The sequence below is a fragment of the Patiria miniata genome, unplaced genomic scaffold (genome assembly GCF_015706575.1).
Source record: "Patiria miniata isolate m_02_andy unplaced genomic scaffold, ASM1570657v1 HiC_scaffold_9, whole genome shotgun sequence".
Lineage (NCBI taxonomy): Eukaryota > Metazoa > Echinodermata > Asteroidea > Valvatida > Asterinidae > Patiria > Patiria miniata.
The window spans coordinates 24,528,102-24,544,422 of NW_024037076.1; the positions used below are offsets into that span (position 1 = coordinate 24,528,102).

The 16,321-nt window shown below is 42.4% G+C and overlaps 1 protein-coding gene across 1 annotated transcript; it reads left to right on the forward strand.

The window, feature by feature from the left end:
• The first annotated feature begins 2,084 nt into the window (after positions 1-2,084).
• On the forward strand, positions 2,085-11,555 carry LOC119719908 (T-cell leukemia homeobox protein 3-like). Its single transcript, XM_038189379.1, has 3 exons — positions 2,085-3,814; positions 5,495-5,711; positions 9,540-11,555. Exons 1-3 carry the CDS (start codon positions 3,364-3,366, stop codon positions 9,829-9,831), a joined length of 960 nt encoding a protein of 319 aa, XP_038045307.1. The 5' UTR covers positions 2,085-3,363; the 3' UTR covers positions 9,832-11,555.
• Positions 11,556-16,321: the final 4,766 nt, after the last annotated feature.

Consider the following 16,321-nt stretch of genomic DNA (forward strand, 5'->3'; position numbering starts at 1 on the left):
GTTGTCTGTCTGTCTGTCTGTCTCTTCAAGAAGGAGGGGATGAGCATGAGGTGATGAAGACATGATGGAGAGATATAGGTGGATCTTAAACCCCAGCATCCAACCTGACGTCTTACTCTCATCATCATCATCATTTCAAGCTTATCATTTTTATGAAGGGCTTTCGGTTATATGTAAGCTCACTGCATGCAGCCGCGGGCTAGATGGAGAAGGTTCCTATATTTTAATGGATGTTGTTATTTGAGATAGGGATCGCTTCCCTTCATTATCCCGATGAAATTGCTGCACCTGCTTTCCACCGTGTTAAATTAACTGCGAGGAATAAATAGCCGTCTCTTTTATCTGAATCAAACATCTCAAGTATAGCCCACGTCGTTGTCTTTCTCGCGTCCGCATCTTCCGTCTTTTTGGTTGTATTTTCTTCAGCTAAGACGGGAAGGTCGCGCCCAATCACACTCAAGACTGAGACACATCACATTCTGGAGCGTATAACATACAAGACCTTGCGACTATGAAAAAAATAGTCATTTTTGAGAGTAACAAAATACGACCGCAATTACCACGAAAAATACAAAGCAAAAACGTACTCAAGGACTTTGTAGGAATGAATCAAGCAATGGTCATCTATTTCTGAAAAGATGCTTCGATGAATATTGTTTTCAAGATAACGTTACGATTCGTTAACTCGGGAAAAAGGGTTCTGTTATCATTATCAGTCTAAAATGAACAAAATGTGTACTGTTCACGAGTTGTATCAACTCACTTTTTTAACTATCAAATATCGTAAACATCTATGGCGCTTCTTAAACATATATTGTACTGAGACGTCCAGTTAACGTCAGTTCAAACGATCCAATGACAAGTGTCCGCATTATTTGTGATGTTCGTTCTTGCGGTACTGATGACTTTTGCTTTCAAGGAGGCAATAATAATCCCTGAGAATCCGATAACATTCAACAAAACTTTAGTGAGACGATGATCTACTACAATTTGTATAGTCGTTATCCCCCAAAACTAAAACCCATGTTGTAAATTATTGTCTGAACACTATTTAAATGTGGTTGAATAAAATAACAAAGACAGAAAAACATAGACATGGCTTCTTCGAAAAGTTACAAGAATGAAATTGAAAAATGGCCAACCAAAACCTTAACCACGGAACCCCCCAGTCAAACTTGTTTTTTGAGAGTTCCTGCTTTTTTAACCGAAAAATCATAGAACGGAACATATCACAGTATCAAACCAAACAAAGGAGTGTCTGGTAATGTTACCATCAATATGAAATATTTATGAGGATGACTTGTATGTTCATAAAATGAGAAGAAACAGTAATGACAACACAAAGCAGAAATGTCTCTCGAGCATTTTCTGCCAACAATAACGACCTTAATGTCATGCATGTCAGAAGTCGACATGGTCCGTCACATCAATCAAATTATGAAGAGGCTTTGGAAGGAAATATCCAAGCAAGTATCCGAGACCAATATTTGTTTATTTATTCAATTGTTAACCACGCCGACTACGCTTTGCTTTCCAAAGGTGCTCTAGGTGGGGGAGTTCACGAGATGGAAACGGCTGCTTGTAAAGGTGACACACAAGAAATCGAGGGAACCACAAAGGAACAGATTGTGTGAATTCCATTCCGTTTGTCTTGCATTCCTGTCATTTGTTTTGATATTTCTCTTTTGCTAATGGGTTTTTTTTTCTGGTAAAAGAAATTAAAGTTATGCAGGATTCCACAACGGTACCTTTCGTGAGTTGAGCACTAAACATTTCTTTTCTTATTACCAAGACAAAATACTTCGTAAGTATCTAAAAAAAAAAGTAGTCTTGAAAGTCTTTCACCTGAAAACCCGAAATGTCTAGGTTTAACCCTCTAAGCACCACGTGTCATGTTCGCAGTTCCATCTCACAAAATAATATCTTCACAGTCAAGTCTTTGGTTACATGACTTTTAAGGCTGACGAGTCAATGGAATCGGAGGTGCAGAGTGGTCGAGCAAAGAGCTCTAACCTGTGGTAGGGTTATTAATTCCCCTGCCAACCCGCCGAACTGTCAAGTGGTGTCTTTTGAACTTTTCCGAGTGAAAAACAATCGTTTGCGGGTTAACGGTGATGTATCGTGGTATTTGGCGAGAAAAAAATTGGGAGTGGAATATTATCGCGCAAAGTTTGGCTTGAGTGACAGCATGAGCTTGTGCGACAGTCGCTTAAGCCATCCCGTTGGTGTCATGGTCGCTGTCCTGGTCATATTTACTGCCATTGTAATTGTCACTGTAATGCACCGAAACTCCTCGTGTTTTGCCTCCATAGCAACACTGACATCGTCGTTATCTGTTTTACTTTCATAATCGTCATTGTCACATGATTTGGGAGGTATTGGCACATCATTCAACATCCCCTTTCTTCTCCATTAATCAATCTTTATACAATTCTCTACTTCATTTCATCTTTTTGCCTCTACCAAACACACCTTTCCCGTTACATAACCAATACCAATCGCTGTTTATCCCCCATACACACCTCGCTAAAAATATCTCATTTTCTTCTTATCCCCGCCATCACTGTCCCTACCCCGTTGATGCGCCATTACTATCTTCCTCCCTTTTTCATGCCCGGCATCAGTTACCCCTCATCCGTCCAACCCACCTGTATCATACCCGTGGCCGCTCTGACCATTGCACCCTTGCTCGGAATAATAAAGTTTGCCCCCTCATGCTCTGGTGTATGCTAACTTGTACACCACACACAAACATCACCCATTTGGTTGCAAGTTGACACGCACTTAAAGACCGTTCGGCTGGACAGCACACTTTATCAAACTCAGCCCTGAACAAACCTCTTTGTTGCTGAGACACTCGGCACCACTCACTCTTGCTTCCCTCATCTGGGCCAGCCACTCCAACCAGCCCTCCTCCTCCTCCTTCTCGAGGTGCATCCTGGGTAATAATGAAATCGAAGCAGCGATCCAATTTGCCACCCCCGGCGATGGTGTGTGTCTAACGTGCCGCGGACATAATCGCCGCTGTTTTATGGCATCACCAAGTCGTTGCGTGGTGTCCATCATCCAACATTTGATGGCCAATGGCGTGTTGACACAAATATACCTTCAAACTGGCAAGGAGGGTAAAACGAGGAAACATCCGCGGACGGCGGGGCAAGAAGAGGGGAAGTTAGTTCAAGCAAACACGGAGAACAGATGACCAGCACATCTTACCCTGGACTAATCGTCTGCAAGCTGTTGCCAAATCCTACTCTACAAGTTACTTTATTTGATTTTCCCCCATTGTATTTTCTTCATCTGATTCTACGAGCTTTTCTACTATATTTTCTTTTGCCCGGGGTGATTTCCGCGGGCTGAGTGATGATGGCGGCTGACGAAGCTTGCAGCCCGGTGTCTGACCCGCGCAATCGCGCCGACACCCTCTCGTTCAGCATCAGTCGGATCTTGAGTAAATCCCCCGGACCGAAGAACGGGAAGACTTTATCATCGATAGCCAGGGACGTGGAGCGGTATTCCCTGGGTCAAATCAGCTGCCCTGGGCCTCATGCTTACCACCAGGTCTCCCCAGTGCTCTACTCGTGTTCCACCTCCCCTCCCTCATCCACCTCGACCCCTACTTCATCCCCACCCTCGGCACCATCTTCGGTCTCCGTGGTGTCTTCGCGGAGCGTGCATGGCGGCAGCCCGCTGACGGGCCAATGTGAGCTGGGTAAGGTACTCCGAGTGCCGGCGCATCGCCCCATGGTTCTGCCGTTCAACAGCATGTTCCCCTGGATGGAGAGCCGACGACTTGCCAGGGACAGACTTACAGGTAAGCCCTGGAGTTTTTTTATTGAGAATAATAATTATTCGCCAGATAATCGAATAAAAACAGATCTTTATTCGAAATCAATAGTTTTGAACAATAAACATCAAAAATCCATAAAAATCAAACGCACGTTGTTTTCAAAAAAATCGCATTTTAATCCTAGTTGTTATTTATAAATCATTTTCAATTAAAAAGAACAACACTTGTCGTTATTGATCATTTTTGACGGAATGGAATGCAATCGATTTTACGGCAACAACTTTCGACTTTCATTTAAAAAGTAGCATTATTGTTATGCCGATATTTTGTCTTCATAAACTTTGAGGCGATGAGGACCGACATTTAGAAACGGATGTGTTGACATTATTCATTATTACGGTTGGAGGCTTAAATTGACCTGTTTTGTGAAATAAAACCTTGATTGTTATTTGCAAGTGAAAACTGACACATACAATCAAACTTTCATCCAAACATTATCTTAAAAGTATTTAATCTTATAGTTGTTATTGCTTCATGACTATATCAAGCACACATCAGGATGTTTCAGCTTTATAGGTCTACTCAACTCAACTCAATTCATAGCAATTCAATTCATTTCAACATGGTTTATTAACAAATCACGAATGGCAGCAGCCACGCGAATGTTTCCATTTCTATCTCTGAACCGACTTCGGTTTCAGATCGAAATTGGACATAACAGAATGTTCTCCCGCATGTTAACAGTAAAAACAAAACGTTATTCCGACTAGTCGAAATAACTATAAAAAAATTAACTTAAAAGCTTTTCCGGATTTTTTATTTAAAAATAAAACGCTTGATATTAGGAGACTTTCACAAAGATTAATAATTGATCAATGACGCGTACCGATCAATTAAAGGCATGGCACTTTCATCAGAACCGATTTAGGTATCTCGTTTCCTTCTACATGTACATATTTCATTTTACTTTATCAATCGTAGGGTGTGTTTTGTTTAACTCAACCAACCATGTACTTCACAAGAAAAAGCATTACTGCAGCTTACCATTAGGGCGATTTCTTTATCAAAATAGTCAATTGCAAAACATCGACACCACGGAACGATCCCTGCGGCATATATTTAAAATGTGACTATCGATCAAAATGAAATTACTAGCGGTTTACTGCAATTTTAAAGAAAATTTACCGATACCTTCTGCGTGTAAGTGTTATACGATTGTACATTCCCATCCGCCCTTTTATTTCAAGACGTACGTTTACGTTTATTAAACGTTTGCGGAGAAAAAGCACCCCCAAAAAATAAAATTCTCAAGCAACTTTACAACTAACAGAAACCTGGAATATATTAACATATTGTGCAAGAGAGATCAAAACAAAATCACTGGCTGAAGAATTGGGTGTCGAATGTACATACATCAAAGAATGGACAGTTTTTGTCAATGAGCTGTCATTTTGATCGTGTAAGTTGCCGATTTAATTAACCACATCTTGTGATTGAAGTTTGGATTGAAACAAACTTTCAATTTGTACTCTCGCTTGATATGATTAATTTCCGATCAAAACTGATTGCAAATTTTAACACACACAAAAATACCTGGACAAACCGCTTTTGAAATTAAGTAAGTTTTATTGCAAAATTCTGTTTAAAAAACCTTTTCACTGAGAGAACCAAATCAAGGAGTGAATTTGCTTTCTTGGTTCGCAGTTACGAGGAGGGTGGGTCACCCGTACCAGAACCGGACCCCGCCGAAGCGCAAGAAACCCCGTACCTCCTTCACCCGTCTGCAGATCTGCGAGTTGGAGAAGCGATTCCACCGGCAGAAATACCTGGCCTCGGCCGAGCGGGCCGGGCTGGCCAAGACGCTGAAGATGACGGACGCTCAGGTTAAGACGTGGTTCCAGAACCGACGGACCAAATGGAGGTGAGTGAGCAAAGATGAACTTCGCGTTGAGAATTGAGTTTTTGAAAGAATTTAGTTGCGGCGCAAGTCTGAGCGCCAAACATTTAGAAAATTGGACTTTGTAGATGCTGTACATAATTTGCATAAACTTTTCCAAGCGCGTCGATACAATCATGCTTTTTTTTAATTGGAAAATATGAATGGGAGTCACTTTTTCAGAAAAAGATGGAGAAAATGGAAGTAATTAGTATTACCCAAAACAATGACTTCATTGTGGAATATTTTAAATCATTGTAGTTATACGAACGTTTGTGTGAAGGTTTCCAAGATCAAAATCCGGAAAATCTACCACAGTGCCCAAGTCTAGTTTCTTGAGGTTGCTATTGTACTAAATCATAAATATTTAAAAAGTAACTTTCGAAAACATATTCTTCTTTAACTTAGTATTTTGAAATGTTCCTCACTCCCTACATTGAGAGCTCTTCCGATAAGATAGTTACGGCACAAGTGACGCATCTGTAGACGCTAGAAAGGAGATGATCTCATTGAAATTACCGTATTAACTTAGGATAGTTTAATGTCCTATTGACGCAATGGTATAACAATAAAAACAAAATGTTTTTTCATCACCCTGGAGGCATATCGGTCATTAACTAACTGACTGATGAATTGCGATTAATTGGAATTTACAGACGGACTAAATAAAATGGTCCTACATGATTTCCTAGCACCTTTTCACGGGCTGTCATTCATTCCTGGATTCATCCTGACGCCCAGCACCACCTCCCCACTCCGGGAGAAAACACAGCCAAACTACAGACAACTTGACAAGGTGCCAAGGGCCTAATTTCACGGAGTTGTTGAGCTATAATATGACTGCTCAACAAAAATATGCTTATCAAATGCCAGCTAAGAGCCAGTGCAATGCAATATTAAAAGCATACTATAGCATGGATTTGAGCTACATAGAAGCCTGTTTTTGCTAAACAAATTGCTTATGTAAAATAAACTCCGCTCTACCCTCAAAATAATCACAAGATACTCTCGGATGGGAGATGCAAGTATATCTGAAATGCCCGCGGGCCAAGGACGCAAGTCCGTGTCCCACGGGGGATTCGAACCCCAAATCGTAACCAAACAAATTAAGTTGCCGTCAATCAATGCAATTTATGTCATTACGAAACCTCACAAAATCCATGCGGGGGGGGAGCGAAATGCTGCCGTTTCTGAAGAGCTAGTTGGAATTAATTATTAACAACAATACCTGGAACTATTTGAGGCGCTGTAAAACTGTTTGATCCCTTCGAATGAATATGTCTCTGAAATTGTTATCATGAATGAAATACACTTGTTTTCGAGACTTTTGTGTTTGCGGGTTTGCTGAGCTGAACGTTGGTCTGACGTGTTGTTTTTTCCTGCTGAGTCTGAGCAAACAAAGTCATTCATACCGTGGATCCATTTCACAAGGTGCTGAAACAAACTGACCAGAATTATGTGGTCTGTCCACATTTCTCTGCAGAGTGTAGTTCTGTGTTGGCTTCCAATTAGGGCAAATGGTTTGAAGCGGGAACCGAGAGGAGAAAGATACCAGATTGCCCGAGCAAGTTGCACGTCCGTGTGGCCGTAGGCAGATTTTAGGTTGAATCAGGTTTTTCTTTCCGATAACAAAATTTAACTTGAAGAATTTGAGTCCAGGCTTGCACGAACAGGTATGGCTGGATAGCGTTTTCAGTCGGAGACCACCCTTCGTTAACAATAAGGCAATTCCCAAATGTTGAGGAATTAGCTTTAATCTGTCTCACTCTGGGGAATTTGGAACAAAACTTGCAGTACAACGATTAATGTCCGATCCTAGAGTTACCTTACTTGGCCGATTCGTGTGATTCAGTACGATGCAGACTATGAACAAGGTTTTTGAAAAAGTTATATTACCCTTTCTATAACAAAATAGCTCTCAAGGAGTGTGAAACTTACTGTGAAATTGAGATATTTGTATGGCTGCCACAGTTGCATGCACTGTTATTGCCAGCGACTGTGCGTTCGTCCTATAGGGCTTACATGTAATTCGGCATTTTGACGTTCTCAATGCCGGAGTTTTGGAAGTGGGTTTTTGAGAGAGAACTTTTCAAAATTTGGTCCTCAGCAAAACAAAAAAAACATGAAGTAAAATAAATTATTCTGTCTCCAGTTCTTGTTTTGAGTAAAACAGCTATAAAGTTAAGGTATTTAATTGGTTTCAAAGTAATATTTTACTATTTATTATAACGTACCCCTAGAACACCTGCAGAAAACTTGTCCATTGGAAGTCCCTCCATCGAGATACTTTCTTCTGACCGATACCGGTATTCTCAGCTCCCCCGTACGTCGCGGCGTTATTTATGCGTCCATACTGCGGTCAAGCACCTTGAGTTGTGATCCTTCAAGAGGCTAAAAACAAAGGGCCGTTTAGGGGTACCAACCGGCTTTGAGTAAACAGGGTGAGGGAGGTCGCAACACGGGCCAGATTTCGAGGAGGAAAAGTTGATTTAGGACAACAGCGTAAACCAAATATTGGTGGCCTAAAAACGCGCAGAACTAAACGGCTGATATATTTATGGGGGTGTGTGTAGTGTGTGATAGCCCACCCTTTAAGTGTCATTCGCCCTTGGACTTGTGGAGAGGCACAGATAAATACTTACCGAACGACCACATGCATTGGTTTGATAACTTGCATTGCGATTAGTCCGTAACGGTAATGGAACTTGATAATTGGGAGTAGTCTATATACAGCATAACTGTGGTGTTAACACTACAGTGTCTATTTATGTGATGTACAGAATCACACCAGAACTAATATAACTTGTGTAGTGTTTCGACGAAACTTAGAAAATTTTATAAAAATGACGGATCTGAAAAACTTCAAATATCCAGACTGTAATTATCGTTTTTAGGCTGAATGGACCTTTCCGAAGGACGGTTGCCCTTCCGTACCACACGTGTTGTCCATCATTTCTGTATTGTTGAAAAAAAAATCCTGCACGCGCGAAATGTTTCTTGGACTGTTTTTAGATTCCGATTGCGCCACCGCAAAAAAAAGGTTGACTCGCACCTTCCATCATTTACACGATTTTGATTGATTCTCCCTTTCTCCGAGAACACCTGCGTGGGCCGGGCACTCAGTGTGATTAACCCCCCGAGCCAACCCGTGGATAACCCGGGGTTGTAACCCCCTAGCCTTGCCTAATTCTCATCGTGCCCCTGACACGACCAATTTGTTACTCGAAAACGTGGTTGTTACTTCTAAAAGGTGTCAACCAAACCGCAACACTGATCCCAAAGGCACCATTCGCAATAACAGATTGTTCACAAGTACACCATTATTACCCCTCATGGCATCCACAACTTGGTTCGTGTTTTGCGCTAATACTCCAGGGGAAAAGGGAAATTCAAAAATACCTAGAACTCCCCCTAAACAGTTAGTGCCAAAAACAATCGACGCGAATCCAATCGCACAACTCCGAAACTGTATTGAAGCACAGATGCCATCGTATAGATGCCATCGATGGTAGAACAAAGAGGGAGGGGCACACGCCCCCTCGCCCGAGACCTGTGCCCCAGCCTCCCCCACTCCCCCTTCTCTGGCTCAGACTTTGGGGAAGGCAAAAACAAGCTTTTTATTGTAAAAAACGCACTGACTTCCCTCCTCCAGGAAATGAGGTCCCTTTATTTTAGTGCCCCCCCCCCCCTGCAAAATGGTCCCCACTACGCTACTGAGCACACACACATATTTTTTTTCGAAGTGTAAGAAGGAATACTTTTCTTCAGTGTACATTGATTTGTTTACCTCTTTCCTTTCTTTCTTCTCATCAGACGACAAACGGCTGAGGAGCGAGAGGCTGAGAGACAAGCAGCAGCTCGCTTCATGTTTACCCTCCAGCATGAGGTCATGCTCAAGACCCTCCAAGAACCCATGCCACCGGACCCTCTATGCGTCCACAACGCCTCGCTAAACGCCCTACAGAACCTGGCACCGTGGGGCGCTAACGAACAGCAGCAGCAGCAACACCAGCAGCAGCAGCAGCAACAACAACCATCACAGACCAAACAGCAGAAAGACGGGGAGTTAACGAGCGACAGGCAAGTCAATTCGCCGAAATGTTGAACAGTCAACAGTCTTCACCTTCGATCAACACTATCAGCGGCAACTGCTGTACCAGCAACTCCAGACAACACCACATGCAGCAACCACAGACAAGTCAGATGATATACGGGGTCATGATCATCTGCCACCTTCAACACCAACACCATGCAGCATCTACAATATACATTTAGCCCCAGTAGCACCAGCAACAGCAAAAGAACGATCGTAGCCACACTATACATTTGGCACCGCTGTGAACAGCATCTGCTGCAGCAGCAACAACTTGCAACAGCAGCAGACAAGTCAGATATACGAAGTCAGTGTATTTGCCACCTGCAGCACACAGAGCACCATCGGTAGAGCAGCAACAGGACAAGCTGCATGCTAGAGTAGCAATCGTATAGACACATGTGATAAACATGACACGGCAACACCATCATTAGCATGGGCTGCTTCAGCACCAGCCCTGGCAACGGTCCACAAGTCATGTAGGCTAATACGCTTGCAACTTGCAGTAGCAAAAGCACCATCAACACAGCAGCGAGAAAAAAAAATCGCGATTCAGACAGCCCATCTAGAGTGCTAACAGTCAAGGGCAAATTCACTTGCTGCAGTTACAATGACAGTAATCGTCAGCAAAATCATGCTGCGCATCATCACTGCTCAAAGAGCAGCAGCAACTTCAACGACAGCACAACAGAAACAAAATCGGATCAAACCCACCCAATATGACTGACTATCGGCTTTTGCAAAACTAACTGAAAAGCTTGTTAAGCCTACACCTACAGCATTAAAAAAAAACTACATTGCAGCATTGGAAACAGTAAAGCGTAATCAGTCGTGGCGTAAAAATGCAGCCGCCACTTTCACATTGGTATAATCATGTCCGTCTATAAAACTACAATTTTGCTCATTCCACTAATGTATCCAAGTGTTATGTTAATTAAAAGATGCACTGTCCTAGTTTTAGCCAATCTGCACAGCTGATTGAAGGTCCCGATCGCCTTCTTATCACAAGACAGCCAAAGCTGTGACATTCTTAATTAGATATCGAGCGAAAACAAATCCCTTCTTGAAAATGGACCTGGCAATTAATTACTGCCTATCAGCACCTTTGACAGAATGAAAAGCGAATTCACGCCCAGATGTAGTAGACAGTTCTTACTGTCTCATTATTTCTCGAACGATCCTGTTCCAAAATGTGACACCTCCCCATCCATGCGCGCTAAGTATCATCTTCATTTTCATAATTCGCTAAAGGAATTAACAGACGAACACCAAATGTGCGCCTTTTTAGCCATTGTGCCACAGAATCTTGGTCAGAAATAAACATTAGGCGTTTGGTATAAAAAAAAAATTGTAAGAACCAACTGATTGAAATTAGCCTTAATTGTATGTATACAGACTGATAATATTCAACATTTGAAATAATGTGTCGGTCTAGCCTAATGACTTAACAAAACGTGGACTTATCCCATTACAACACTGCACACTTGTCTTAATAATTACCGAAAAGCACTTACATTTGGAAAAAAAACAAAAATGAAAGAAGACCTAGTTTTATACGGAGGTTTAAACAAAGGGGTTTTCTTGTACATACTAGCGTAAAATTCTGATGCTGAGGCGTTGCACTGCTTTAAGAAAGTCTGTAAATAAACATCTAATTGTATTTAAATTATTGTATTTAAGGTCTGAAAAGATGATAGAAGTGGCCACAATAAAAATAAGTACTGATATAATGTGAACACGATAAGAGAAAAGAAAGTTCTTTACAAAGCATTACACCAGGATGGACTTAACTTTAGAAATTTGAGGTTGATTTGTGTTGTGCCCCAACCAAAAAGGCATCCCCAAAAAAATATCCCAGCGCCTTACAACAGTTATTGTCTCTGGCAGATTGTAACTAATACAACAAGTAAGGTGTGTTATCATGAAGACGATCACAACAAACTGATCGAAACGTCGACTCGGTCACCAACTGGTTCTTCTCAGAAACACTTCTAGGTTTTTGTTTTGTTTTTTACAAACCCCAAATCCCCAAATGGAATTGACAGGTGCCTGCATCTTCTCGTCAGTTCCATTTCAGTGACAAATCTCAGTCGGAGATTGCGCCCAGATTGATCTTGAAGGAACTCGTCAGAGTGCGAACCAACAGCTACAACTCTTCATAAGTAGGCGGGGGCTGTGTGGTCAACTACAGACTGTTTTTTTTTTATCGATATGCCCAAACATTCCCAAAACAGATTGGTTCATCCGGTCAATTTACACAGCAACCATCTGCTTTGCAAAAGACAGTTGTCACTTTGTATCAAGCTCGACGAGCTCCTCTCTGAACCCCCCTTCCCCTATTAAATTCATTTCCAATTATCTGATTTTGACGACTGTTTATTAAAAAATAAAAGAAATCGGTTTACCAAAAGCGCACCCATACGCGGCGGTCATTATGATTGCTATTTAAGCCGTCGCGTGTGCGGCCCGCTTGGGTAGACACCAAGCAACCGCACCGTTAAGTGTGGGTAATTCGATGGTAATTTGGATCTCGGAGGCATAAGGAATTAGAGACGGCCGAGCCGAGTTGGCCAGGGGCCCCCGAAGAAAACTTGCCTCACTCGGCGGGCCAGAAGGCCTGTTAATGCTGCTCGGGGGTCCCCCCCTTGCGGAACAAAAGAAAATGGCCCGAAGTGCATGCTGTAAAAGGACCATATGCGAAGAGGGCTGGGCCAATTTTGGTTTTCACTTGCTCCTTTTTTTTAACATCTCGGAGCAATACTTGTCAGGAGTGATAATAACCATCATATATCATCTGCAACGCGATCGCCTCGCGAACTTGACGGGGCGAGAGGGTCCTAACTGTCGGGCTAACACTTGGCCGTCGATTCCCCAGCGTCCTCCGCCGACACCCGTGGCAAGATATAAAGAGGCGAGGCCCCGAGTGTCGCTTCTCCCGAACAAATTAAGATCAAAAGTAATTGCGTATCAAGATGGATCGGCGAGTAATGACTGCGCCTCTTGGCTCAGGTTCTGAAGGCAGAAACTCCTCAACAGCTTGTCAGCTTCTTTTCTCCACCTCTCCCTCGGATCTCTGTTATACTCAGATGAGTGACTTGGGAGCTTCAGGCAGCTCTCTTTAGGGAAGCAAAGTTTTCATGTGCCCCAAAGGGCAGTTCACAGGTTGTACTTTTTTCTTTTTCCAAAAAGACCAGACATTTAAGTCCGGAACATTATCACGCCCGTGCGAGGTTCGTTGGAGGAGATCAGGTGGATTGAGCTATTGCGGTTTCTAACTAAAATTCTTAACATCCCAACACCTAGTCAGCAGTGCCCGCTCTCAAAATCAAGGGATCGACGAACTGCGCCAATGAATTTTATGACTTTTTGGTTGGTGAACGATTGTTAATCAAATGGAGAGTTTTGAGGGGTTGGCCTGGGGTTGGGAATGTCGTATGAATATGAGAGCAATCTCCAAAAACAATCTGCAAAAGTGACTGGGATGTAGCATCATTTCAGATTATATGGCTGCAGAAGGAAGACTTTTTCCTTCATTAAAAAATTGAACACGAACAAAAAAAACTCTCATTGTCTTTAATTTTTTCCCCAGCAACTCCATTAATCCCAACCTCTTCATACATAACCCATAAAAGTCATTACCCCACCCCCATCCTACCACTCGCCCCTTGCGAGTCGGTCATCGGCGTCTGTTTATTGTTTACTCACACAAGTATCTTCCCGTGCGCGGCGTTGCGAAAATGTTTACCCCTGGCTTGGTGCCTTAAGCAACCCGACTTACCCCCCCCCCCCCCACCCACCCTTCTTTCCTTGCCCTTCGTTGGGCTGTCATCGAACCCAGCTGGTCAAGCCACGGTTAGCCGGCAGATGGGTGGTTCACCCCGCCTGACCTATACCGTCTGCTCGGCCGCCGGCCCCGTCGCGCGACTGAGGCCGGCACGGCGCTGGTTAAGAGCGCGCCCTTGCTCGTTTTACCCAACGGACCCCTAATGTATCCAACTGATTTTTTTTCTTACGAGAGCGGAAACGGCAGCCCTCTTTTTTTGGATCTTTGGCACCTCAAATGACTTTCGAATGAGCTGCCAAGGATCTCAAGCAATGTTTAAGTGAGGCAACATTAAAAAAAAAATGAAGAAAAAAAATTAAAGAACCCCACAAGAGTTACGTTTCCTCATGTATCAATTTCTAGTTGCATGTAATTTGTTTTCCCAAAGTTAATGTTTCTTTAGTTTTCACTGGCATCTGGCAACATTTCTTTGGTATAAGAGAATCCGTTTGGGAATTCCATACGTGTAAAAACAGAGTTATGTGGCCTTAAACCATTGCTATGACGTCACACTATTGTTAAAACTGTGGATTCGGATCTACGAATCTCTTACACTGGTCACAAAGTGTGGATTCGGAACGAAGAATCTTTCGTAAAGTGTGGATTCGGAATTACGAATCCACACTTTGAACATGTCGGACAATTGTTCCCCATAATGAGCCTGAATAGGACCGTCTGCGTGAAAATTTGTTTTCCGAAAATTACCAATGCATCTTCACTGTCATATTCGCCGCCGTCACTGCAAAAACTACTTTAAATCAGAAAGAAATCGTCGGTCTGAACTATCCATTTTGTCGTAAGGAGCATATACACACAAAATGGCTTGGTTGTACGGGTGTGGCGATACACATGCTAAACATGCCAGGGACAAATGTTGCAACCTGACGCCACTTCCGCACTTGTGTACGAAGTCTATGGAGAGTCATTTCAAGTATTTCCTAACAAAATTTGAAACATTTCTCAGTCCCAGATTCATGTATTATCATCATTTTTGCAACGAATGACCTTCATTGAGATGATATATGAAGCAAAAAGTGGCGTCAGGTTGCAGCATTCTTTCCAATACTTCTGTTGACGCAATGGTTTAAGTCGAAGAATACACTCGCAAGTGTGGATTCTTAATTTACGAATTCACTCGGCGCTTCGCGCCTCGTGAATTCTTAAATTACGAATCCACACTTTCTTGTGTATTCTCCTTAACATAATCACAAGATAGAACGGACACAAGCAACTGGGGGACAATGCTTGAGGATGTCTTCGTCACAGAATAACTTGAAAGTCTTGAATAACGTGTGACTTGAGACGGAGAGAGTAGTGATTGACTGTGAAGATTTGCGGGCACTAAAATTCTGGTTAGAACACCACATTCCACTCATGACATAGTGAAATTCGGTCAAACGTATGCTGGGATGTTACTCCACAAATCCCCCACATCGCGATGGCTAACCTTACACGAGCGCTACATCCTTTGAACCCACTGAACCCAATATTTAGACGAGTCTGAGAAAAAGTTTCGCAGACTGAAGAAATGCCACAAAAGAACCTACATAACCGTCTTGCAATTGGCGATGGTCAATGTCATCCACAAGTTCAATCAAACTGGTAATTCACAGGGCATGTTGCTCACATTGTAACGAGTGATATACGAGGTTTGCCCGCCGCGCGTCGGGGCCGTTCGTACGGGAGAGCTAATCCCCAGTCTCCGCGGCTCCACATTGTTTGGATCTCTCCATGCTTTCGTTTTAAATATAACAGTAACACCATGAATTTCGAGATTTTGGTAACGACCATAGCGCGGCCCCCGAAGCTGATTTGCCGAGAGAATTACGAGATTGTGTGACCGGGTTTACGCCATCAGATGATGGAACATTTGTAAACTTGTCTATTTAAAGAAAACGCGATAGGGTGGCAATGTAATGTGATATCATAATACTCGACAATCGCGGACTGAAATTGACTGGCGCAATACGTGACATACGACAAAACGGGTTGACTCTCCAGCTATGTAGAAATCAAAATAAAATGAAATAATGATTGTGGTAACTGGATGCGATGTAAATTCATTTCTCTCTCCATTATTTTTTTCTATAGCATTATACAAGCATAAGTAGACCTAAGACCGGTGCCGATAAGTAGAAACAAGCACTTATGATTAGACAATGAAGCGAACTCTTGGGACCACACCAATATGGTAGCTCATACGTAGTGCATTTAAACAGTGACAAGCAAGCTTATTCGTTTCAAGAATTGAAAACATTTTTCATTCAATTTTATATTCTACAGACAACCTGCTTATAGCTTAACCCTACAGACAGTACTTCACAATTTCGTGTCCTTGACTTTTTTGTCACTGTGTGCTTTTTGCATGGCTACTTCAATTTAAACGAACAGATCCAAACACGAGAGGGCGCTCCCGTAAATACAAAGTGAGCTCCATGTTGGACAATTCAAGCATACGAACTCAAGCATTCAAGCATTCAAGCATTACGCCTACCTAAGAACAATTTTGTCAACCAAGAAATACAGTGTATATTCACTCATCGTTTGAATATTACTTCGAACACCATTTGATCAGTTTTACTAGGAACAAAACAATGATAATGTATACATTGAGTCCCAGCAAATAATTGTACAAAGATTTGTGTAACTGGTACCCCACACTTCGAAGTTTTCAGTGAA